At 33.8% G+C, this 25,995-nt stretch overlaps 1 protein-coding gene across 12 annotated transcripts in view; it reads right to left on the bottom strand.

Moving 5' to 3' along the window:
* Positions 1–17,041, bottom strand: part of LOC108973533 (uncharacterized protein YMR317W) — a 47,527-nt gene extending 30,486 nt beyond the window's left edge. The window contains exons 1-7 of one of the 12 annotated variants that reach the window (XM_018940869.1): positions 15,802–16,166; positions 15,267–15,363; positions 15,149–15,205; positions 14,798–15,044; positions 10,056–10,328; positions 1,763–1,918; positions 31–568 (exon numbers count right to left, since the gene is read on the bottom strand). In XM_018940869.1, coding sequence (XP_018796414.1) covers positions 31–568; positions 1,763–1,918; positions 10,056–10,136 — 775 coding nt within the window. In that variant the 5' untranslated portion in view covers positions 10,137–10,328; positions 14,798–15,044; positions 15,149–15,205; positions 15,267–15,363; positions 15,802–16,166. Of the gene's footprint in view, positions 1–30; positions 569–1,762; positions 1,919–3,883; positions 3,924–4,193; positions 4,928–9,460; positions 10,024–10,055; positions 10,329–14,797; positions 15,206–15,266; positions 15,364–15,801; positions 16,167–16,570 lie in introns of those variants that run through there. The other 11 variants (XM_018940867.1, XM_018940868.1, XM_018940872.1 and 8 more) reach the window with 11 other exon arrangements.
* Between the last annotated feature and the right edge of the window lie 8,954 nt (positions 17,042–25,995).

Raw genomic sequence — 25,995 nt, 5'->3', positions numbered from 1 at the left:
TATATTTAAGTATGGAAAAGCTTTTATTACCTTTCTCTTTGCGTGTTTCACCATCTTTCTTTATTTTGTTTATATTGTTATTACTGACATTAGTGTTGCTATTGGAGTTAGCATGGGTGTGTTCATTGTTATATGAGAATAATGCTATTGATGTAGGAGGAGGTGACGACGGATTTGGGCTGTCAAGCGGATCATGTGTATTGATAAAATTCGCTAAATACAAGTCCAGTTCGCGAACAGATACATTAATGTGATAAGGATTTACACATAAGCTAGGGTGTGTACATTCGGGATTTTTTTCCAGTCGTTCTCCATCTGTGCTTTCAAGCGGTATCGCCTTAAAAAGTATGACCATAACCAAATCCAAGCGCCACACCTTATCTGCCTGTCGTAAGCAGTCGATTCGTCGCATTTTGCCTTTCTGATCGGGATTCGAAAGTACACAAATCGATTTTCGTTTGCCGGTGATGGATTGTACGAAATCTTCTCGACATTCCTGAGTAATATCCTTACGTAGTTTTCCTAATAACCGGGACGCCCACTTTTGTTTCACCTCCGCTTTTTCGTTCTATTTCATAAATACACTTATATAGTTTTTCAGAGAAAAATAGATATAAAATGTAAAAATAAACGCGGTTAAATTTTGTTTCACCTATGAAAATAAGTGCAACATCTCAATTAAAAATTACCTAGGTTAATAAGTTACTCTAAGTATCAGGTTATATGCTTCCAACTTACTCTAATAACGAAGAGTAAGAACTTTAGCGGAATTTAATGTTTTATAACAAATACATTATAATTCGAAATTTACCAAGGAAATTTGACAGTTCGGTCTAATATATTTAAGGTTGTTATATGAAACCGATAGATGAAAAAAGGTTCGAATTGCGAAGCCAAAAAATTCACTTATGAATATTATGAATTTATACTATATTTCCTGCTTACCATCCAATACTTTTTACCAGGTAAAAATAATAATATGAAATAGTATGAAACGCGTTCTTGCTCGACTCGTTCCGAAAAAGCCGAATGCACCATCGCATCGAGCCGCGATTGTGACCGAAAAGCTAAATACCCAAGGAATACCCTCACTCAATCACCACAGTTGGCTCTGAGGGAATTTTTCTTGTTCCAAATTGAAATTTCCGCTCCGTGAAACTCGTCTTCAGTCGATCGAAGAGATAAAACAAAATTCGCTATAGGAGCAGGCCTTCTGCTCTGCTTCTGTCCCAAAAAGTGCTTATGAAAAATGTTTCGCGGACAGGAAAGAGCATTAGTGTATTACATCTGGTGGGGATTACTTAGAAGGCGACAAAATAAATATAAATGAATAATTAAATATTTTGCGTTTTATTTACAATTTCCGGATACTTTGTCGCAATGTAAATCCTAGGAGTTGGGAAACTTATTATAACATATGACTATTAATTTTAGCATAAAATATTCCCAGCATCCGCCACTTTAAGCAAGTAAGGTAGGGCTAGGTTCGGATGTAGGCAAATATTTTATACACTCCCAACCAAAGACGGAAATACTCAAGAGTAGCAAATCAAGTTAGGCAAAGCTAAGTTATGGTACTGGAAAGTTAACCGGAAAATCGAAAATCAATAGATTAGGTATACTGATTTAACTTTTCCTGCTGTGATACTTTTTACTAAACTCTAGTTTTGTCACTAAAATTTGATTATTTCACATTTCAAAGTGTCAGAAAATATAGTGAACATTTCAATATTATTTGGAAAATGTTAAAAGTAGATCTTACTTGTAGTTCATCCTTGCAATGTCGCTCCTCCTCCAGTGACATACGCTTTTCATGTTTTTTGTAATACTTTCGTTTGGCAGCTTGCAAATTGAACCATGAATACGAAAACGATTTGACAAACGGCAAGAGAGCCTCAATGAACGGATGAAATTCATCCTATGTTGGCGTGTAGTAGCACGGAATTCGTGAAAGAAATAAAATGTTTCATAAATTCATTTGGCCTTCAAAATTACAAAGTATTAATACCCATAAACAAAATGCATAAATGTCCCTGCAAGAAACAATTAGGTACAATCAAAATGAAAATAATTAATAATCAATTTAATCTGAAGCAGGGCAATGGTATTTATCATTATTACTCTTCATAAGACAAACACGGGCAGTTATTTCAAATGAAATCATTAGGAAAGTTATTTTAGATAGTTTAAAGTTTAAGGGCAAGAAAACTATAAAGCATTATCTTAATATCGGCTCAGTGGCGATGCGACATACATACTAGGTATACTGACAACGCAGCTATGGCCGCCACTACATCCAGAGTTGTTGAAGTAAAATTTTACTTTTAAACGCAAAGGCACTCCTGAATTCGTTATTGAATTTCATAATATGCTCGAAAACAGCCTTAGCAAAGCCAGAACAGGGACAAAAAAGAGGTTTGTCGCTTGCACACACCCTTTTTTGGTTGGTGGATGCGGTCCTGTATGATCCAATATGGTTCATGGACCTTGTGGACACCACAACCCCACATCTGTTTGTATGTCTGACAATAAATGCATGAAACACTATCCACGCGAAATGATGAATATCCATTGTAACGGCGTCGTTTACCAGACGACAATGGCAGAACATTCAGCATCCAATTGAGAGGAATGAATATCGAAGTTGACAACACATGGATGTAGTACTATTCGTCTAATTTACATTCAAATTCATATTAATGTTGAGTACTGCAGTTTGGTGAAATCGATCAAATACGTTTGCAAGTGTGTCACCAAAGAAAGCAACATGGCGGTTATTGGCCTTGAACGAGATGAGATCACCAAATGGGTCGAGAACTGCAATGCAGCGTTTTCCGACTGTTGCGCATCTCGCAGTTCATTTAGGAAAGTCCCAAGAGTTTATTTCAACCCAAAGAATACACTGCAGCCAACGGAAACACCGCCAAGAACAAAAATAAGATTGACGAGTTTTTTCTCAATTTGCGTTAGTGATCCGTTTGCGAGAACATTACTCTATTCGGAAATGCCTTTATATGGTGCATGGAATGCATCATTAAATAAATGGTTACGTAAAAAGCACGGCCAACCAGTAGATAGACATCCAAGTGTGTTCTTATCTAATGCATTAGGACGAATTTATACAATCCACCCTAAAAACGACAATTGATTCCACTATCGGTTGCTATTGATTAATGTTTACGATTTGCCTTTTTAGTTCAAACATACATATTCAGTTTCCAGGGAAAATTGCATTTACGATGACAATCAACAGGAGACAAGGATAGTCGTTAAAAGTGTGTGCCATAAATCTGGAAATGAAATCTGGTGTTCACAAGTTCGAACATCACCTTCTCTGTTCATTTACGCACCGGAACAGAAATAAAGAAATGTTGTTTATCAAGCTGCGTTATATTGAAAAAAATGTAGAAAAATCGCAAATAAATGATTTTCAAGACAATATAAATTCAACTTTCTTTTCATTTCGAAACACATATATATACATATATAATACTAATTTTTTACGGCCAGTTTATTAGGAAATTATTGACTAAAAATTCTCATGTAGTACAAATTATTTATTTTGTTCCAGGACGACGTACATATGTACATATATGCCATATTTCACGCGTTTAAAGTAACGATCAAAGAAACATCACACGATTGTGAAAAAAACCGAAAATAATAATTGTTCATTAGCTTGAGGTTCAAACTTGATAAGTGTCCTGTGTTAGTCCTGTAAATAAATGATTATATCATGGAAATAAGAATTAATCTGTACATGTTTTTTACCCACTACAGTTGCTATACTCCTTAAGAAATATTTTAATAGGAAATCATTCTTGTAAACCAATTTCGTTTCTTGCAGGGATATGAACTTACAGTAATATATTCAACTAATTACCATAAAATGCATAATAAGTACATTTACAGATGCATAATTACTATTTTATATAAAATAAATATATTTAGGTATGTGCATATGAAAGAATATTTCACACAAAAGTTTCTAAGTTCTTAAATGACTGATTTTGAGAATAGTTAAGTGTAGAGCATGAACTTTTACATAAACATAGTACAATATTTAAATGCATTCGTACGAGTGCTCAAATACATACATCGAACATATATAGCTAATAAATGCCTACAATAGGAATGCACATAAAAGCGAGAGAAATAATCAATAAAGAAAAAAGGAAAATAAATTGACTAACCACAAAAAAACAAAATACCATATATTAATTAGCCAAGTCACTCCAATGATGTCCACATTGTTTGAAGCGTTATATTTTAGCCCTACATATTTGGTCTAGTCGAGCTTTTCTCCTAATTTGTAAAAATTATAAGTTATTTTGTTGTCTTCTTGATGTAACAGCAATAGAGCATTGCAAGACGAAAGCAGGAATAAGTTATGTAGTTTATCTTTGGGGAGCGTAAATCGCCCTGACCGACAAAGTCACCAAAAAAATATACATGTGTAGGTACATTTTAGATGTATGATATAATATTTTTGAATTAAAAAAATGTGGTCGGACTAAAAATTTGCAAATTTGAATAATAACAGATATATAGTGCAAAATCATAATTAACAAACTCAAAGAATTGAGAGATATGTGTCCACAAATTCCATCTCACTAAATATTCTAAAACACTGGTTTTCACCTACCAGTTGCTTCCTAAAAATATACGTAACGGACGAATAATAACGGATGAAATAAGCTTATTTGTCACCAATTAATATTTTATAGAAATATCGTGAGTCCTATTTAAAAAAAAGAGAATGAGAAAAGAGGGTTCCATTTTAAAGTATTAAATGAATGTGTATGTACATTAATATATACATATGTACAGGAAACTATATAGGAAATTACCTCATCCAACTAATCTTTTATAGGGCTAAGAAAATGTGATCGATGTATTAATTCTTTATTGCATGAGATAGAATAACTTTTTGTGGCTAAAAAAACTAAGTCAATAAAGCAACTTAATTTTTATATCTATCAATTATCAAATATAAGCGATAAAATTAAATTTTAAGTTAAACAAAAAATTTTGTTTCATCCTTTCTCTAAGTATTAATGTGGTGTATATTATATACGTATGTATATGTAAATTAACAAATATTTTCTACCGATGCAAGTGTTAAATTTTTTTTTAATCTAATCAGAATTTTATATAATATATACAAAGAATCAATTAAAACGAATCATGTTCATACATCGTGTACTCCATGCTTTAAAAAAATAACGCATTGGGACTATGTGAATGCTGAATTGTTTGACACATAACAGTCCAAAAATTCTTACGAAGCACAAAAAGAAGGTTCATTTGCATTTTATGCCACTATTAATTTTTTTCTTGTAAATTATTTTTGTAATTTTAAGTCCAGTGAATAAATAGTGCAATTAATGTCCACCAAAAGTTTTAAGATAGCGAATTTGAGTATGACACATTCTTATATCATATATTTGTACATATGTATATATAATATATACATATGCATATATATACCATATAACATATATGTTTATATGCCACTATTTTTTTAATTCGATCACCTTTTTGTAAATTAAATCATTTATGGATTTTCCCTACACACACCAAAACTAATCCTTGAAGTATTTATGTTTATGTGTATGCAACACCACGCAGCTTGCCTGAAGTTGAGATTTTGAAAATTATTCACATTTCCAACAGAATGGCTTAAACGTTGATAGTTAAATTTTAACAGTGCTAGCATGCGTTTTTTATTTGACAATGTTTTCCAACCGAATCCGTGGGAGTTAAAAAAATGATCTATGATATGTGTAAGTACATAATATATAAAACCACAAGGCAGTACACACAGGATCGTGCAAATATTTTTTGTTGTAAAATGTGTAGCTATGATATTCAGTTTTGGACAACATATTTAGCACATTAAGCTACAACGGTTCTGAGAATCTTTTTTATATCTTTTACAGGTCGAGCTTAAAATATTATATGCACTTTTCGTTAACGATTGCTGAACTGTACGCAGATTAATAATAAATAAAATCTCTTATTTTTGATACATTTAGTTAATTCGTTATAAAGAGGTAGAAAAGTTTAAAAATGCATTAAGCAGTTTATTATATAAAATTAGAAGTACTAATACTGCGTTTGTCCGGAAAGTAATAGGATTGATTGTGTTGCACCACGACTGACTTCCGAGCATACGCGAGTTAAAGAGCGTATTCCTTATTATACTTGTGGTAATAAACATCAAAACAACCTTTTGTTTCAGTAAACAGAATGCATCAAGCCAACACTGAGTTGGAACAATTGCACTATCACTACAACGAACACACAGCATGTTTCAATAAACGAACAACATTTCAGAAAAGTCTTCAAAACAACATTATATTGGAATAATAGAAGTACACTATCAGTGCAACAAAAAATACTAGTATTAGAATTACTAGAATTACTAGTAAATAACCAACATCTCAGTAGTAAAAGTAGCAGTAAGATTTATGTAAACAACCGTAACAAACAATATATGGTATTATATCTAAACAAACTATCAGCTAGTAATAAGTATCATACTAGCTAGTATAAATAGAAGTAAAAACCATGTAATAAGTAAGTCTTAAGAGTATAAATATAGAATACACATTTCGGTTCAGCTCAAAATATATTCTTTTGACTCATTTTTACTTAATGTAAAAATTAACTCGCGCACCGACTGGATTTGGTCGAGGGCGTTTCTAGCTATCGAACGAGCGGCTGGATAGTTGTCTCCGAGCATCTGGAGAGACAGGATAAACATTTTCGAGCGACGTGTTTCTGTGAATGGTGCAAGCCGAAAATTCAGCGTTCGTTAGAGCAGAAGTACGCGATTGAATTCTGAGTGAAACTCGTTAATTCTGCGAGAGAGACGTTTGATATGATCAAGCAGGCTTACCCAGATATTGCTTTAGCAAGAAGTGGTGTGTTTCGGTGGCACCAAGGCCGGGAAGAAGTTGCTGATGAAGACCGGAAGAATGAACAGGCCCAAAGTGAAAACGATACTCATTGTCTTTTTAGACATCAAAGGCATCGTCCACCATTTTAAGTGGAAGTCCTCAAGAGACTCAAACGAAGGGTCAATCGGGTCCAACAAGACATCGCAGACGATTCGAAGTTGCACCACGACAACACTCCGGCTCACACTTCCTTTGTGTACGAACAGCTACCTAACTATGGACGGAATCCCAACGATTCAGCAGTCGCCCTACAGCCCAGATGAGGCCCGCCCGAACTTTCTTTGTTTCTTTGCCTGCAAAGGCCGATGAAAGGGAATCCAAGCAGCATGCACCTCGACTTAAGACAATTCCGTGACGCCTTCAATGCTTGGAAATCGCGCTAGCAGCGCTGCATCGACGCAAATGGATCGTCATTTGAAACTTTTTAAAGAGTTGTAACGATGGGTTCAATAAATTTTTTTAAATCGATCAGTCTTACTACTTTCCGGACAAATCCGTGTATTACATTTTATTGCTAAGATCTAATGTAGGTATATACACATATAAACATAATGTAAGATATCAACAATACGACTATAACATAGCATAATCAGCCTTATCATAGGTTTCGCGAGAATGCTCTTCCCCATGGGAAAATCACCAATTTGTGCTTTTTCTTGTAGATAAGAATCGATATCTGTAACTTGGGAAAATAAATATTTTAAATATAAGATTGATATATTGAATCCTTTTGTTTTATAAGAGTATAACCTTGCAACATGTGGTAATCTTCTTTTTTAATGATATTAAAAAAAAATCCGCATATAAATATTTTAGATTAATTTTGAATAAGCAATCGTTATTTCATACTACTTAGAACCGTTGGCACTTACTGGAGCTAAAACTATGATCAAACAGGCACTTAATTGGCAAATACGTAAATTCGAACACTTACATCATTTTAAAATTAAATTTATATAAGTGTATCATTTCATGTGAAAATTAATAATCAAAGATATGTAATTAAATTAACACATAATTAGTAAACAGTATTACAGTAAAATGATATCTGCTTGTAAATTAACAGTGAAAACATTAATATGGTTAATATTAAACATGTAAAAGTTTCTCCGTAGAGAAGTTTATGTTTGTAGTTTGGCGTAGCCAGAATTTTCGAAAAGTAATTTACATTTTCTTAAAGTAAAATATTTCAGAAATAGTTTCACAAAATTGTGAGTTGGTTCGACAAATAGATTTGGAGATATGAGCGTATATTTAAGATAATTTATCTTAATGTAACTGACTTCCAAAATTATAAATGCGTTTTTTCAAACCAATGAATTTTGAATGGTGACAACTGTAGCTCGTTAGATTTCAATGGTTCAGTTTTTTGTAAACATGAAAATTTTCTGGGACCCTCTATCAGGTTGCAAACGCGCAGGCTTAAGAAACACCTGTCCAACTTCTTGTGCAAACTTCCGTTTTTATGACATGGAACCGGAATCTCCATAACACATAATTCTAGAGTACACTCCAATTCGACCCAAGCTCAAGGCCTTTGAATCCATTTAAGTGGTGATCCCTATCCATCACCTCAATTGAGCCCAACAAACTCCTGGAATTCGTCTGAGTTCTGGATCTTTAGGAATACATGTGATGAAAGAGAGAGCACAATGGACAGGTTCGATGGAAAGCTCAACTAATTTCTATTTCTGCTAGTGTCTGATCGAAGGTCTTTTTTATTGCCATTTTTTGCAAACAATTTCTTGTAACAGCTTTTTTCCTGAACGTTTGAAAAACTTTTTCCTAAGAGTGCTATTTCAATAATTAAAAAAGCTTCGCTCACTAGGTTTTCCCTTAATTAAAATAATTATAAAATTATATTGGATTGATTTAGATGAGTCTCTAAGGATTAGTGATGATCAGCGCAAACAGCTTCGATTGGAGCTGGAGCATTACAAACAGCCATTACTTTTTAAAAGATTATTATTTGTTTTAATTTGTGTCAAGTCCAATCAAGTCGAAACCTTATTTAATGATAATATGCTTTTTATTTCTATAAAATAAAATAATGTACTGACCAAAAACATGTTTTTAAATTGTTCTTTTTCATTTCTCTAACTACACCTAACCCCGTAAATGAATGACAACTCTGATTGAAATTGCTAAACCGCTGGCTATGATTATATGATATAAATATATTTGGCCCGTTTGAACATAGTGATCAATTTTACTTACAATCAATGTTTGTCATAGTGATGTTTAACTGCAATAATTTGAAAGGTTTAGGTATGTGTATCCGACTTTAAACAGAAATAACAAACCTTGAATAATTCAGTGAATTAAAATTGAAATGCTACTCTATGTTTAATATTCAAAAGGGGCACGGTTTGCAAATTTTAAACATCGATAAAAAATAACACACACATATATGAAGTAAGTGTATTGTATATAATAGATAAGCAGATAGATTGAATAAATATTAGATAAAAAACAGATATTATTAGTGACCTTACTGTAATTATAATTTAATTACTTCGTATGCTTCGATAGGAGTACTTTTCTTGAATTTATGCTTTTCATTTTAATGAATTTAACTGAAGTTAAAGCGCGTCTCTGAAATTAACTATAAATGAGCAATTACACTTTTGTTACATACGTTGGTTACAATAGTTTTTTCTTATTTGTTTGTTTTTCCTTTTTCTTTTAGGCTTTTACGTGTATGTAAGTATAGTATAATATATTAGTACAAAGTAGTATTAATTTATTTGCGATGATTACAGAAGTAGTAGTGCTATCTTAATTGTGATTGGAATTAATCGAGGAGGTATCAAGGGCAAAAGCAGAAAAAACAATGGTGGCAGTAATTAGTCGCAGTATTGATAGCTAGTGATGATCCAATTCAATTTAATACTTTATGTCTTCTTTTTGCGCAAGGTAAATTAATTGTTTATGTAGATAACTTTTTCCATAAAATGCATTAACTCTTCTCGCATCATATATTAACTCTCATTATTTGTATTTATGTTTCGGCACATAGTATCTGATATTTGTTTGCTTTGAAGACATTTAATTATCATGTTTTTGTTTTGATTAATTAAAAATCTGCACCTGTCCTGAGGATGATGTTTGCAAATATGAAGATACGTCCGTCTCAATCATGCAGCTTCTCAATGTCTCAGGTATGAACATGCCCTGCGGCACTTTTCCACACCTAATTCTCGGCCACTAGTTCTCTTTTCGTTATTACAATTGTTAATATGGTAGTTTGCTCAAAAACAAGTAATGCTCAGTTATATCCAAACGGTTAAAATGTCTTTACAGGTAAATTCGTCTTTATACATACATATGTCTATGCATATCAATTTGTTACGATCGCATTTCCTAAACGGTTGGTAGAAAAGTTAAGGAAATAAACGTATGATACAAAATAAAAAAAAACTTGTGAAGAAAGTAGATTTTATGAATGCGTAAATTATCCATCTCGAACATGAGAAAGATTTTTTATTGAGACTTCATATTACGGATGTTTTACTTAACTTAAGCATATTTCTTATAATTCATGACATTTCTCATAATTACAATGTCAACTCGTTTTTTTATTTTATTTCTTACTTTATCATTTAAGGTATGTCTGAAAATGTATAAAAACTACGTGTCACTTTTTTCCAGGGTAAACTCCTTAACTACTGAACGATTTTAGGATAATTTATTTTGAGATGCCTAGCAGGTTTTTAACTGCACCAACGTTGCTAAGATTAACACCTGTTACAAAGGTAGACATTACGATAAACAATCTAATAAGATTAAATTTAAAATTAAAACTATTGACATTTAGTCGACCACTTTTTGCCATTTTTCCGCTAGAGAAAATCGAAATTTCGAAATTGCTACACGAATGATGCTCCGCAAACTTCACAAATTTCATTGGTGGCTTGCGTGGCATTCTTCTCTTTTCTACGCAAAAATGTCCAAAATAGCGAATTTTTTTTTTATTATTTTCACTCATTTTTGAGCAGTGGTAACTTTTGTAGTGCAGTATGAAGAATTAATTCAATATGGTCGAGTCACTGCTCTTTTTTGATATAAGTATTTGCAACGGCGTGTATATTTTCATTCATACCTAATCGCTGAACACCGTACAAAACATGGATGATGACGTTCTGATCAAAGACATTTCCAAGTCATATAATTTTTTGTTTTAAACTAAATACACAATTTTAGTGTATGTTTTACATGTAAATTTTTTGATAAGAAAGCAGAACCAAAGATAGAGAGCAGACAAATGGTATAACTGAAAAAAATTACAAATTTTTTTAGCAGCGAACTGTTATTAACAAAAACACAAAGCATGTTGTCATAGCAAAAACAAATCAGAACACTTCCTCATTGTAGCTCTGCCGAAAAGAGTTGCCGCAACGAAAGCTTCTTTGTACATACATTACAAACATTTTTTATTACAATTCCCTATTATTAACTCGTTTTATTTTGATTGTGGCAAATAAAATGAAAGTATGTAGCTATGCTTGGCTAGTTTTTTGCCGTTCTCGTTGAAATTTGTTATTTTTCGTTATTTGACTTAAATTCAACTATAAATTTGTATGTCTACAAGTACATTATGTTCTCTATTCACTATCATTTAATATTACCTAATAGTCCAGAGTTTTTATGCTTATTTAAAATGCCACACTTCATCTATTTTTATGATATTGTTATTACTAAATAGTGAGTCAGATAACAGGTGGACTGAAAAGTTAGTAGGCTGACAGAAAAAAATTTTTTGATAACATTTTTTTTATTATCAATATTTTTATCTACGAAGGCGATACAACGATTACAGCTTCTGACCGTTTGTTCATTCTTCTTCGATTCTTCCGGCGCCGCGATTTGATGGTACGGATGGATAGAGGAGCTCCTCAGGATTAAAAAAACACATGTACGATTCTCAGATTCATAGTTTTCGAGATATTTCACTTTAAAGTTAAAAAATTTGTAGAAACAATGCTCGTTATTTCACTATGCTTAACTCACTTTTCACACGTTTTATAATTAATATATATTTAATTACACCGTACACATTCGTATATATCAAAATTTACACTAATTGTATATTTTTAAGAAAATAAATATACTTTAAAAACTATTTTGCACATTCAAAGTTTCAAGAGATTTGTGTGTTTACATTTATGACAATTAGCAGTGTTGCCATACTTTGTGTCCTGAAAATATAATCAAAAATCTGTTTCATACTTAGAGATATAAATTATTCAAAATGAAATATTGTTTCGTATATTTAATATTATTATACTATATTTAGTAAATACCGGTTTTATATTGCCAACAAAAAGAACTATGATCACCACGGTGTTGGACCGACCAGGGTTATTTTTTTGCAGCGCGGCCGAAGGCCGCCAGTGCAGAAAGTAGTTTGACACAAAAGAATTATGATCACCCCGGTGTTGGACTGATCAGGGTTATTTTTTTTTAAGCGCGGCCGAAGGCCGCCAGTGCAGAAAGTAGTTCGACACAAAGGAATATTATTTTTTATCTTTATTTATCATATAACATAAGATACAACAAAAACTTGTACCATTCTCTCAATATATGTTAAACAGAAAATTATTTAATAGTTTTTTCAAAACACAATATGTGGCAACACTAGTATTTGTCATGACATGTAAACAAAAACAAAACAAAACAAAATAAGAGTGAATTCCATAGAAAATTGTGGAACTTTAAAGTGAAATATCTCGAAAACTATGAGTCTGAGGACGTATATGTGTATACATTTTTCAATCCTGAGGAGCTCCTCTATCCATCCGTACCACCAAATCGCGGCGCCGGAAGAATCGCAATCGTACCATATTCTTAAAATCGGGCCTTCAAATGCTTCAATAACTTTTGAGAAAAGCCGATGAATATTATACCACGTGCATCTCAAAATGCTGATTCCATCTGTTATCCATGGTAGCCGACTTTTGCCACTTTCCACGCAATGGGGTCGGTTCATCAGGTGCAGTTAACTCGGCTGGCTGTCGAATGAACTCCGGTGTAGAATGATGGAACCAAGCTTCATGCATTGTCAGAAATCAACCCAAAACTGCGATTTATTATGATTAAAGAACACTACAGAGCTTGCGCGGCACCCATTTCATTCAAAACGTATGCAATATGCTCCATTGACCTTGTTTTCAACAGTATTTTTCCTCGCAAAAAGCACTCCTCTATCATCACTCGAAATTCCTTTTGATAATTTTTTGTAAATTAATACAAATTGCTTCACCGAAGTACTAGGTATATATCACATAAATTAATAGTTCGATAGAAGTAAAATTTGTACATGTATCTTTTAAAGGTAGGGGTTCACTAAAAATCATATGGATTTGATGTTAGTGGTACCATCTACCACTAATATGTATAAGCTTATGAAATTTTCATCCCACCTGTTAAGTCATATACTGTTAACTGATAACTAGAAGTTCTGCAAAACTCGAACTCTTGATATGGTATAGCATGTAGAAGTCAAATTTCATCCAAATCCGTAACTCAAACTTTCACAACAGGAAGACCTCCCTACCGTGAAAACGAATTTCATACAAATTTTCTTCCACAAAACTTCTATTTTCTCACGTGGGTCACATTTTCGGGGAAATCCCACTTTGTAAAAAGTTCACATAGAAGTCGGCGCGCGTATTCATCACCTCAAATATTATTGTTACAGATTATATTTAGATGAACAATGAAATTTGCTCACCCGCATTTAAACAGACGATATTGAAGAACCGAATATTTATTATAATTATAATTCAACTTACGAACACTACAAAACACTAAACAAATTAGAAAATGTTTCACTAAAATAAGCAAAGTAAATGTTTTGAGTACATAAGCAAAAACTTTATTCGAAGTAGAGAAATAAAACTGTGTATAAATCTATATTTTACCGTTTTTTGAAATTTTATGTTGTAATGAAAACTTCTGTAACTCGAAGCCTCTCCTGAAAGATGAACTTAAAAGTTTAAAAATCCACCAGTATTATAACTAGCAAGAAAATACGGTTCGGTTGAACTGAAGATAAATATTATGTTTTCCATACAAGGACCTCATTTTGATCGTCCGCTTTATATGACAACTATATGCTATAGTATCCTATCTAAACATTTGTTTCGAAATTTAGCCGTTACTTTGGAATAATACGTAACAAATTTCGTGATGAGAACTTGTCACAAGAATAAGTTTGTCATAAGTAGACTCTATGCTATATCTATCCGAGAAAAAGACGTGTTTAAAATTTCAGACCAATATCTTAAGTACTGAGGGACTAGTTCGCGTAAAAAGTGGCTAAATCGACTCAGCTCATCACAGGATAATTTATATATTTTATATACTATATTTCCTAAGGTCTATGACGTTTCTTTCTAGGTATTGCAAGCTTCTTGACATACTTAATATACCCTGGTTCAGGGTACAAAAAATATCAAATTATCTTTGGATTGATTATTTGTCACCTTAAATGCAAAGTAAATTTATAAATATTATATAATGTGTATCGAACTATTGAAACGTTCAAATTAACTTTACTCCAACACACATTGTTATTTAGTTCCGTTTATACCAAAGAGATTTCTCTCATTGCGATTTATAACGTTTTGGATCATCTCTGTGAATTATAGTATTTAATAAAAATGTATTTTTTTTATTAACATTCATTGATAGTCGAAAATTAAGCTTAAAAGAAAAAAATAGCTGCATATAAAGATCGAAATAATAGGTCTTTTATTTATTTTCTTTCTCATGCGCAAAATGGAAAATTCAGCATTTCTAAATGCACAAAATCAAACATACATACTCACCATCGTTCTGTATGACAATGGGAAGACGCAGATGCAGATAGTAATGCATTTTAAAGGACATTTCGGCTTGGCATCTTATACTACTTGTAATCTTTGTGTCAGGAACTGCTAGCTAATCCATTTCATCACGGTATTTGGATTATTTTGTATTGTTTTCATCTATTTATATTGTCATAACGGTAACCCAATGTTTTACTTGTAACTTTATGTTTAACTCTGCATTCAGCAAACTAGTATGCATTAGGAACTAAGAAAAATGCTTGTAGATTATAATTATTTAACTCCAAACAAAATTGTGAATGCGGCACATACGTGCAACAATTACACATATTTGAAGGTAACTTTCCATACATGATATTTGGCTTTTTTGGCACCGTTCAATCTGTCGAGCATTACAAGGAAAACAGCCTAAAACAACACATTTATCTAAAAAATTAACACATGACAACGTGGATGAGAATATATTTACTTGAGGTAATATTGCATGGAATTAATGGAAAATGTAATACATGTATATACATATACATGCATTGCATATTGAGTGCCACTGGACCACAAGCATTCTTCTAAAGAGTAGAAAATAATTATTTTAACATTAAATCAAACATAAAAAAAAAGACTTAAAAATAATATGATTTCTACTCTGAAATGCTTCAAATTCAGTAATAATTGCAAAAATATTGCTATTTACAAATCGTTCAATAAACTTTTTCAAGCATTGTTTTTCTCCTTCATTTCATAAGTATATCATGAAAGTATATAACAAATATATGTACATGTATTATGGCAATATTCAAACTAGAAAATTTACAACGGATTGTATAATAAGTACTTGCCCGAATTATTTTACATGAATCGGTTGAATGTTTGTTTGTATTAAACAATTTAGTTTTTTCCTTTATGGCTCAGATGGAATTTTTAACGTTTCTTTTATTACATTATTAGTATATGTATACTATACGACCGACCTGCATTCGTAAAAACTACAACCTAATGTACTCAACTTTTATTATATAACTCTTTTATGAATACAAAATGCCTCCATTGTTAATTATTCGGATAATCATGTGAAAATTTTGAGAAACTAAAATGTAGTAATACATATAACACATTCACACAAACACTTGCACAAGCCACGTTATCCGTCATTTCGAAATGTCTTGTAATGTCTTGTATTGAGCTAAGTTGATTTCGCGGTATCTATATATTTTTGTATTGTCTGCTTATTACACAATCTCTTGTAGTGTTTAGAACTAAAAAAAAAAGAAAGATATAACATGGTGGCGGTATCGGCGGCAGCGATTTAAATATAGAAAACAAATAGGAATTAATTTCGTTGGGCAAACACGTCGCGCCGCCCACAATTCAGTGTTGCAGACTGAATGCAAAAACGGTCAAAGCCTGACGATGGGCTACTTACAATAGGCATACATGCATGTATACTTACATATGAATCTATATATACAAATGTGCATATTCCTGTAAAAATTATGTATATTCACTTATATTTATGTAAGTACCTACATACAGATATGTAGGAAAATTGTGCAGTAAAATTCAAAACGGACTTAGCAGTACCTCACAGAAACTACATGGAATGCAAATGTGATTTTTATGCGTACTAACAGTCAGTACGAATATTTATTTACTTCCTTAACTTCTTTTAATAATGTAAAAATAACACAACAGAGCACTTTTAAACTTATTTCATAACTTAAAATAAAGTATCTTTATTATTTAATTTATTTCGTCTCACAAAATTGAAATACAAACGTGTCGACATAATTGAAGAGCTAAACATCAAAAGAAACGAATAACAGAATAGGATGAAATGTTCGTCTACTTTTAATGATTTTGCGCAATACCCGACGTTATTTACTATCATGTAAAATCAGACGATTTACATATGTATACACAGGTTAAATCATAATGGAAATATACAAGTATTACATGATTTAGCTACTCCAATATCGCAAAGAGAAACGCTCTTCAGTCTATGGTCTAAACAACACTATTTTTATGATAATAATATTGATATAAGAACAATAAAAAGCAGAATTGTTTTCTTTTGAATAAAAGCAAATATGGCACTAGCAGCATTTATTTGAACGTGCTTCGGTTTGCGGAGCCCTCTTATAATCAGGTAACACCGAAAGGTTTTTTTAAGTATAAATTTTCACTTTTTTTGAACACTTTGAAGGAACAAACCCAATTTTTCGTAAGAAGGTCGACTAAACTTATTTTTATAAATACGACCCATAATTTCAAATGATTATGAAGTATACTTAAAGCTAAAGTTAAAGTTATGAAACTCTTGTAAATTCGTCTATTTTGCTCCAATTGACACAATTTCTGAAGAATTATGCATTCAATACAAACTAAACAATTTTAAAAACCTTAAAAAACTTAAAAATTTAATTACTAATGATTAATCGCTAAAAATGCAGCACACAATCATAACTAAATTTAATTTGGACGGACCAGATGGTCTTCATATATATTGAACGGATTCGAGACACAGAAGGCATACCATAAAGGTGCTCTAACGAAAAAATGAACTCCGTGGTTTTGCTACAAATTTGCATGGTGATGAATGAATTTCCCAAAGCACCGATCCATATAGCGAGGAAGACTTTCGAAAAACTGTATTGGTATATGATTCGCCACTCGAAATACCTATTCAGTCGGATTGCGGCACTCGTTTTCGAACACAATCTTTTAAAATTTCGAATTTAATCATTCGATAGCGAGTATTAATTTCCGAGAAATCGAAATCGATCGAATTTAAAAAAATTCAAAAATTATCACCTATACATAATTGGAACCAAAATGTAGGTTATTTTTCTTTTATTGATTATATTTAATATATTGTATGTATATTATAATTTGATAAGCAATTTCATGCTGTAGAATCAGCACCTAGAAAAGTATTTTGCCATATTGCGGCCATGACAAAGCTGTTTCAAACAATCTATGGGATACATTGACGTTACAACGTAACGCTGCCGGCACACCGACGGAAGTATGGGCGAAAGATAAGATCACAACCATCAAATTTTGTTGTCATCATAAAAATAATAATTAAATACGTGAATAGGTATCGTTGGAACGTTTGCTTGAATCTCATATATAAAAATGAAACGTCTTTTTTGTATGTCCGCGCATTACGCCCGAACCACAGCATGGAAGTGAAAATTTTCACGGGTAAAAGTCACCACAATTCATAAATAAAAACAAAATATATTTCAAAACATATGCATGTGTTCAATATTCATGTATGAATCATTTGAACATTTTTTTTTCTTCAAAAATACAAAATAAAATCACACAGCTATTTGCAAGGTACAATGGTTTTTGTGGTCATACACATACATATATATGATTTATAGTAATAGTTGTAACTGAATAAGAAAATGTTGAATCATAATTTAAGATGAGTGCATAATATCTGACAAATATCCCTGAGGCATCGCACAGAACAGTACAAAATTTAAAAAGAACGATCAAGTCTGTATTTTCGTAAGTGTAGTATCTGGGTTTTAGTCGTCGATTTTGCAATTACATTCGATGAATGTTGAACAATACATCGCTATATGTTTAGATATACGGCGTGAGGGGCGCCCTCTTCTGCTCTACTCCTTCACTGTTATTCACTATAACAGGAAGCATATGTGTATGTATACTAGATTTTACCCCGCCACTTCGTTCGCATAAGTTTTTTCGTTTTCTCCCGTTAGTTATCTGCCTACTGCCTACCCCCTAAGAACGATGGCGTGATTATTTATAGCCTATGACCATTTCTAGGTTATCATCTATCACCATACCAAATCAAAATCCGTTCAGGCGTGAGAGAGTAACAGACAGACAGAGTTACTTTCGGATGGGTAACGATATACGATGAAGATGCAGAAAATGTTGTTACATCATACATACATTTTTGTAAGTATGTACCACTCCTTAAGAGATTACGATGTCAATACAAAATGTAGATTGCCAATTTAACTATTCCATTATATTTTTATCACGATAAATGATATCTTTGACAACAAGAAGAGAGCGGAGCCGCAGGTTTAAACTAGTTATTATCTAAGGACAACACAATATGATTTCTAATTTTATGATCAATTTTAATGAATTGGGTCTCATTTCCCGTATCTACTTCGAATCATTGCTTTCATTCATAAAATATCTGCGATATGTTAAATTCTTAAATTGTATGCAGATGTTATGGAACGCTGCACATTCAAAATCTATGTCATTCCTCTCAAAGTATTTCCCCTTGACCCCAAAAAACATGTGCCAATTTTTTTTTCAATCCTAAAAACAGTCATTAAAGTAATTTCTGGAATAGCCTTCAATGCGCGTAGCGATTCATGTTTAATGTCTTCAGTCAACTCAGAACGGTTTCCCCGGACTAGTTGTTTGAGTTTACTTAATAGCAGAAGTTACTCGAAGCTAAATCAGGCAAATACGGTGGCGGCACAATGTTGATTGAAAATTTAGAACAAAAACTTCCGAACTGCAGTATGCGATGGCGCATTACCGGCGTACAAAATTCAAGCGTTGTCGGTCCATTATTTTGGCCTCTTTTTACGATTAGTTTCGCACAAATGACGCACAACCCTCAAATAGTATTTCATGTTGGCAGTTTGGCCGGTCGGAAGAATTCGAAGTGCACCACACCTCGATAATTGAAAAAAAAAAAAAAAAACTGTCAGCATAACCTTGATTTTTGACCTGTTTTGACGTGGTGGTTTCGTATCGGCTTCGGCTCACCTTCGCCACGATATCCGGCCGATTAATCGTCTATTTTTGAGTCGTAAACATAGATTGGAGACTCAATACTAGTAATAAGACGTTGACGCGACTCTGTTTTTCAAAAAAAAAAATAGTGATTTTGAAACTAATCGTGTTTTCTCTTTTTTTTAAGCCTAAGTGATTTTTCAAATTGGTTTTCATTTCCAACGATGGCAGTAAAATCTCTAACTGTTAATCATCGATTCTCAAGCACTCTTTGAATAATTTTCACCAACCAAACAAGCTTTCGCGCAACAACTATCACTGAAGGCCTTTTCAACATTATGAACATTTCTCTACTAAAATTTAAAACTGTCGAATCCAATTTATGTACTTCAGAAATGCTAAACACTAATGATTATTGTGATATGACATTTTGTACAGATGTCACGGACAGTCATATCTACCTAGTATTATATTCGACAACGAATGCGTTTTCACGCGCAATAAGAAAGTCTTATTATTTTTTGCCCACATTGCCGAATTTAACCATCTTTTCAAGACTGTACCGACTTTTTTTATTATATGAGAATTTTCCATCGGGCCTTTTGTATTTCAATGGTTTAATCAATAATACAGAGTGTTTTTGCATAGATTTCATAAAACCGCGCTTGACACAAGCCATACTCAGGGTTTCTAATGGTATCAAACATCATAGGTCAAAAATAAGAAAACATGTATTTGTATATTCATGTATATATACATATATCAGAGAATTTTAATCAACCTTTGATGCGTTCCTTGATACACGCGGAAGTTGAAAATACCTACACACTTAAGCTCACTGTCCCAAGTTTATGCAAAATAGACCTTTCAGATAGTTCAGACTACAGAATACTCACAACGAAATTATCCCACCCATCAAGCCATCAAATCTTATGCCTCAATGTAAGTCCTGTCAGGAATTCGGTCACAACAGAAATTATTGTTGTAAACCACCAAGGTGTGTGAAGTGCGCCGGTAATCATTTTACTCTAAACTGCACAAAACCTGCCGATCTACCGCCAAAATGCTGTAACTGCAATGAAAGTCACCCTGCTACATATAAGAGATGTGAAGCGGCAAACCAACTGCAAAAAATTACAATCGCGACAGAAAAAAATAAAGAGCATAACCAAAAACCAAAACGCTTATGTACAACCGCTTCTACAGCTCCTCAGAAAGAAGTTACCATTTGCCAGCATAACTAAAGGTAGTAATCAGGTACAACAACATATGTCTGCAAACCAAAGAAATTCTAATGCTATTAGTGATATTACCAATTACGAAGAAATTAATATAAGTGTCCCAAAATTCCAAACCACGACCATATCGGTTGAATGTAGTTTCGATAAGATAAATATTACCGCGATATATAGCCCACCTAGACACAATATCAAAATGGACTTGTACACGGAACTTATACTAAAACACCATGGAAATTTTATCATGAGTTGACTTTAAAGAAAAATACTCCCAATGGGGCTCAAGAGCTACGATACCGAAGGGAAGAGAGCTATTTAAAGCTGCTATGGCTACTGGATGCTATTTTATGTCTACTGGCAAACCGACTTACTGGCCTTACGACACAAGAAAACTACCTGACCTGCTCGACTTTTTCATCACTCCACAAATATCTAAGAAATTCATTACCATGGAAAATGGATTGGACATAAATTCGGACCACTCTTCAGTATATCTAATCTTAAATGGCCCTCTACAAGAAATCGACATACCACCTTATCTCTCTAATACACATACTGACTGGGAGTATTTCAAAGTTATGCTCGACAAAAATATTGATTCTAAAGTAAATATGACTACAACAGATATATTAGAAAATAAACATCATGCATTTACGAAAACCATTCTAGAATCGGCTAGGGAAAGTACTCCTGTTCCTAAACATAGAATACACTAAATATCCTTCTTAAAGAACTCATGAAGAAAAAGAAAAAAACTACGTAAAAAATGGCAAATCACGCGATTTCCTCAGTATAAAACAGAAGTAGACAATTTAAATAAGATGCTCAGCGTCAAAATAAAGTTATTTAAGAATCACAATATTTCTAATTATATTGAGAAATTTACGCCAAACAAACATACGGATTATTCCCTTTGGAAAGCTGTAAAAAACGCTAGGAAACCAATATTGTCGAATGCACCCCTCAAAAAGCCAAACGGATCCTGGGCCAGAAGCAATGAAGAAAAAGCGAAAGTTTTCACAGAGAAACTAACTAAAACATTTAGTCCTTTTGCGGTCAATGGTACTCTACCCCAGCTGAAAGAATCGCAATACGTGGGTGAAATCCAACCAACAACAAATAAAGAAGTAGAAAATATTATTCGACTTGGTGACTGCTGATGTACTAAAAATTTAACGCGAAAAGTAATAGCAGAGCTCACGACGATAATAAATGCTTGCTTAAATCCCGCACTGTCATGGAAAGTATCTGAAATCATTATGGTACAAAAACCTGACAAAAGCGCACAAGAAGCGTCGTCATGTCGTCCAATTTCACTGTTGCCTATTTCGTCCAAACTACTTGAAGCTGTAATTATAAGAAGACTTCAAAACCTAATTGAAAAAAAGGGACTTTATATTACCCATTCATCAATTTGGATTTAGATCTCAATATTCCACAATCGATCAAGTTCATCGAATAACGAGCACAATTGAATATACGATGGAAAAAAATCACAATTGCACAGCTGTTTTCATTGACGTATCGCAGGCGTTCGATAGAGTATGGCACCATGGCTTACTTCTTATATTAAGACTTCACTTTTGAAAGTATCTAACCGATCTAGTTGACTCTTACCTGAACAACCGCTACTTCAGAATCAAGCAGCCGATAAAAACAGGTGTACCCCAAAGGTACCTGGCTCCGCTCTTATACATTTTATTTACTAGCAACATACCTATGCCACCAAACTGCGCAATCGCTACATTTGCAGATGTTACCTGCATCATTACGACCGGCAAAAATGAAGTTGAGTCGTCGCAAAGAATGCAACTTCACTAAATCAAATTGTATAATGGACACGGAAGTAGTACATTACTTAAAACGAGTTGAAGTCTATCCATATAAACTTCACTAACAAAATTGCGAAGTACACTCCCTTACATATTGGAAATGAAGTAATCCCGTACTCCACCTCGGTGAAATATCTTGGTATGACGTTGAATGCAAAGCTGAACTGGAAGTTTCAGAACTAAAATTAAAATATCACAAAATAAACTGGTTGAACGGCAAAAAATCACCCTAAACAACTTCAAATAAACTCCTAGTCTACAATCAAACCTTGAAACCTATTTGAATATATGGAATTCAACTATGGGTATGTGGTGCAAAGATTCCAAAACAAAGTTTTGCGAAAAATGGTAAATGCCCCGCAATACATACGCAATTCAGATCTGCATCGTGATCTTCATTTAAAAGGGTACGGGAAGTCATTCGAGAAACAGAATCGAAACATGTAAAAATGTTACAAAATCAAAAGGGTACGGGAAGTCATTCGAGAAACAGAATCGAAACATGCAAAAATGTTACAAAATCATGTAAATGGTGAAGCCCGACAACTAGGACAGACTTGAAATTGCAGGCGCAAACTGAAAAGAACAACGTTTCATGCTCTATTACGAATCTAAAAAAATAAGAAATATCATTATATTTAGTTGTTTTCATTTAGTTTAAAATGGAAAAGCTTTATTACAGTTCATTCGATGCCATTATGTATGGAACTCGACTTCTTTTGCATGGTCATTACGAGCACGCTTGCAGAAATTCAGACGCTGAATTTTTCGTCGGTTTTCAAACATAAATCGGCCAATACTGCTGCAATTTCACGTGCAATATTAAATCGGTTACGACATAGGTTGTGTGGCTTGTGGCGCAGAAGAAGTATTGCTCAATGACGCCGCCGGCCCATAAACGGCACCAATCCGTAATTTTTTTCGGGATGTCGTAGTGACTCATGGAGGACGTACGAATTTACTTTCACAGGAATAAAGAATTTTTTGATACCCTTAACCCTTTTTTTTAAATACTTTTGTAGCGCTCTTATTAAAAATCCCGCTCTTAAAGTTGAGGTCACTGGCTCCGAAGTTCGGTAATAAATTTTAATAATTTTGACTCTTTGCTGGATCGTACATCTTTCCATGATGAAATAGCAAACCGTAAGAGAAATTTCAAAAGAGCAGGAACAAATATGGCCTCGATTTCTGTCCGTATTGAAAATCCCGTTATATACATACATATGTATGTACATACGGCTTACACTCAACAAAGTAAAGTAGAGTGAAGTAGACGTGTTTCTTTTTTGTGTTCTTCAAATCCCTAAATTCTCTTATTTATTGGGGAAAAGGTAGCTTTTTTTTTGTGTGGGACATCCAGAGAGGCTGAACCACCTAAGTGCACATCAGGCCTAATTAAAAAGATAAGTAGACTGTTGATTTTTAATAATATATAATCACTTGCGCTTACCTCTTGTGTTTTCCCGCCCTAAATCGTAAAAAATAAATACAATTGTTTCCCCTTACCGGGTGTGCACTTCATTTAGTACTTCATTATTCTGCCGTTTTGTTTTCCTTATTTTGTGATAAATCAGCTGTTCCCCTTCTCGTCTTTTCGTTTTTCTTTTGGTTGGTGCATTGCCAACCATCCCAAAYACAAGTGTCAGCTGTTCCCTTTCTTTTTTTGGTTTTGGCGTTGCCAACTATTTTAGTTTTAAGTTGACCAGCAAAGCTAGGTACTGAMCGTACACTTCGAAGGATGTTACCAAACTATTTTCTCGCTGAGGTATAGCCTCCGAAAATAGTATTGGGCGAACACCGGATAATCCTTTCCGAAGGATTTCTAAATTAACGAGAACACCGCCTAATGGTAAAAATGAGGAACCCACCGCTGCTGGACCGAATAAAAAATKTGATACTGCCGATGAAGTAAGCAAGGAGAGTAAGSSTGAGAAATTGCAAAATGGAGAAACTGGAGAGCATGATGGCGGGCCAAAGGCACATTAACCAAACCATGCGCGAACTTGTGGGCAGTATAGTGACGTTATACGCAAAATCTGAAAAAATAGAAAATCCATCGAGAAGAGTGATTATAGGAAAATCATCTCAAGTCACTATCGGTAGAGATGATAATTCCCCAAAAAGAATGCGAGAGACAYCAGGCTTTTTACCACCCACCAAAAAGCAAAAAAACGTAGCTGAAAAGGAGCAATTATCCGATAGTGGAGCAGCAAAAAACACCCAAAAGGATACCACGACTCAAAACGCAAATGAAAGATGGGTAGATGTGGTAAAAAAGAAGAAACCGATGGAAAGGAAAATTAAAACCAAACCGGATGCCATCATTATCACGAAGAAAGAAGGGGCGTCGTATGTAGATATTCTGCGAAAAACAAAAAGTGACAGCGGGCTTGAGGTGTTGGGTTCAAAAGTAACCTATGTTCGGAAAACACTCAAAGGAGACCTGCTTTTAGAGCTGAAAAATGGAGCAGACACGAAAGCTGAATCTTTTCAAAGCGCCTTGGAAGGAGTGGTAGGAGAAATGGCTATGATACAGCAGAAATCCCACACCGTTACGATAGTATGCAAAGACCTGGACGAAATAACAACTCCCGAAGAAATCTGCTCAGCACTAAAAAGGGAGTGTGGAATCCAAAATCTAGAGACAAGAAATGTCAAAAGTCTGCGAAAAACGCGTAGTGGCACACAAATAGCACTTGTATGCATGCGCACTCAAGATGCTAAGGCCGCACTCAAATTGGGAAAAATAAATATTGGGTGGTTGATCTGCCGTCTTCGAAAATACTCGCCTATTTCCAGTCGTTATATGTGTTTCCATTTGGGTTACATGGCTCGTAAATGCTGCAGTTCGACAGACAGATCCTCCTCATGCACGCGTTGTGGAACCGCGGGACACCTAGCAAAGTCGTGCACAAACGTTCCGAGCTGCATGCTCTGCAAAGGGGAGCACTCTGTATTGAGCACGACTTGCCCAAAGTACCTCGAGACSATGAAGTCTCTAAATAAATGAGGATACTACAGCTGAATCTAAACCATTGCGCAGCAGCACAAGACTTGCTAGATCARACAATCATAGACGAGAACATTGATGTCGCCATACTAAGTGAACAATACTCCCAGCATCCGGAAAGCACATGGATTGCAGACAAATCCGGCAAGGCAGCAATATGGTCSTGTAAAGRGCARCCCTTTAAGACCTGCTCCAGAGAAAAACATAATTGCTTCACATGGGCGAATATTCAGGGGATTTATTTTGTAAGTTGCTACGCTCGTCCCAGCGCAGCAATCACAGAATTCGAAGATTTCCTCTTAACGTTGTCTTTAGAAACCAGAGGCAAAACACGTATTATAATAGGAGGTGATTTTAATGCGTGGTCAAGTGCAT

This window comes from Bactrocera latifrons, unplaced genomic scaffold (genome assembly GCF_001853355.1).
Source record: "Bactrocera latifrons isolate USDA-ARS-PBARC rearing strain unplaced genomic scaffold, ASM185335v1 scaffold_488, whole genome shotgun sequence".
Lineage (NCBI taxonomy): Eukaryota > Metazoa > Arthropoda > Insecta > Diptera > Tephritidae > Bactrocera > Bactrocera latifrons.
Note: the sequence above shows the minus strand (reverse complement) of the source record. Positions and strands in the feature narration are given on the sequence as shown.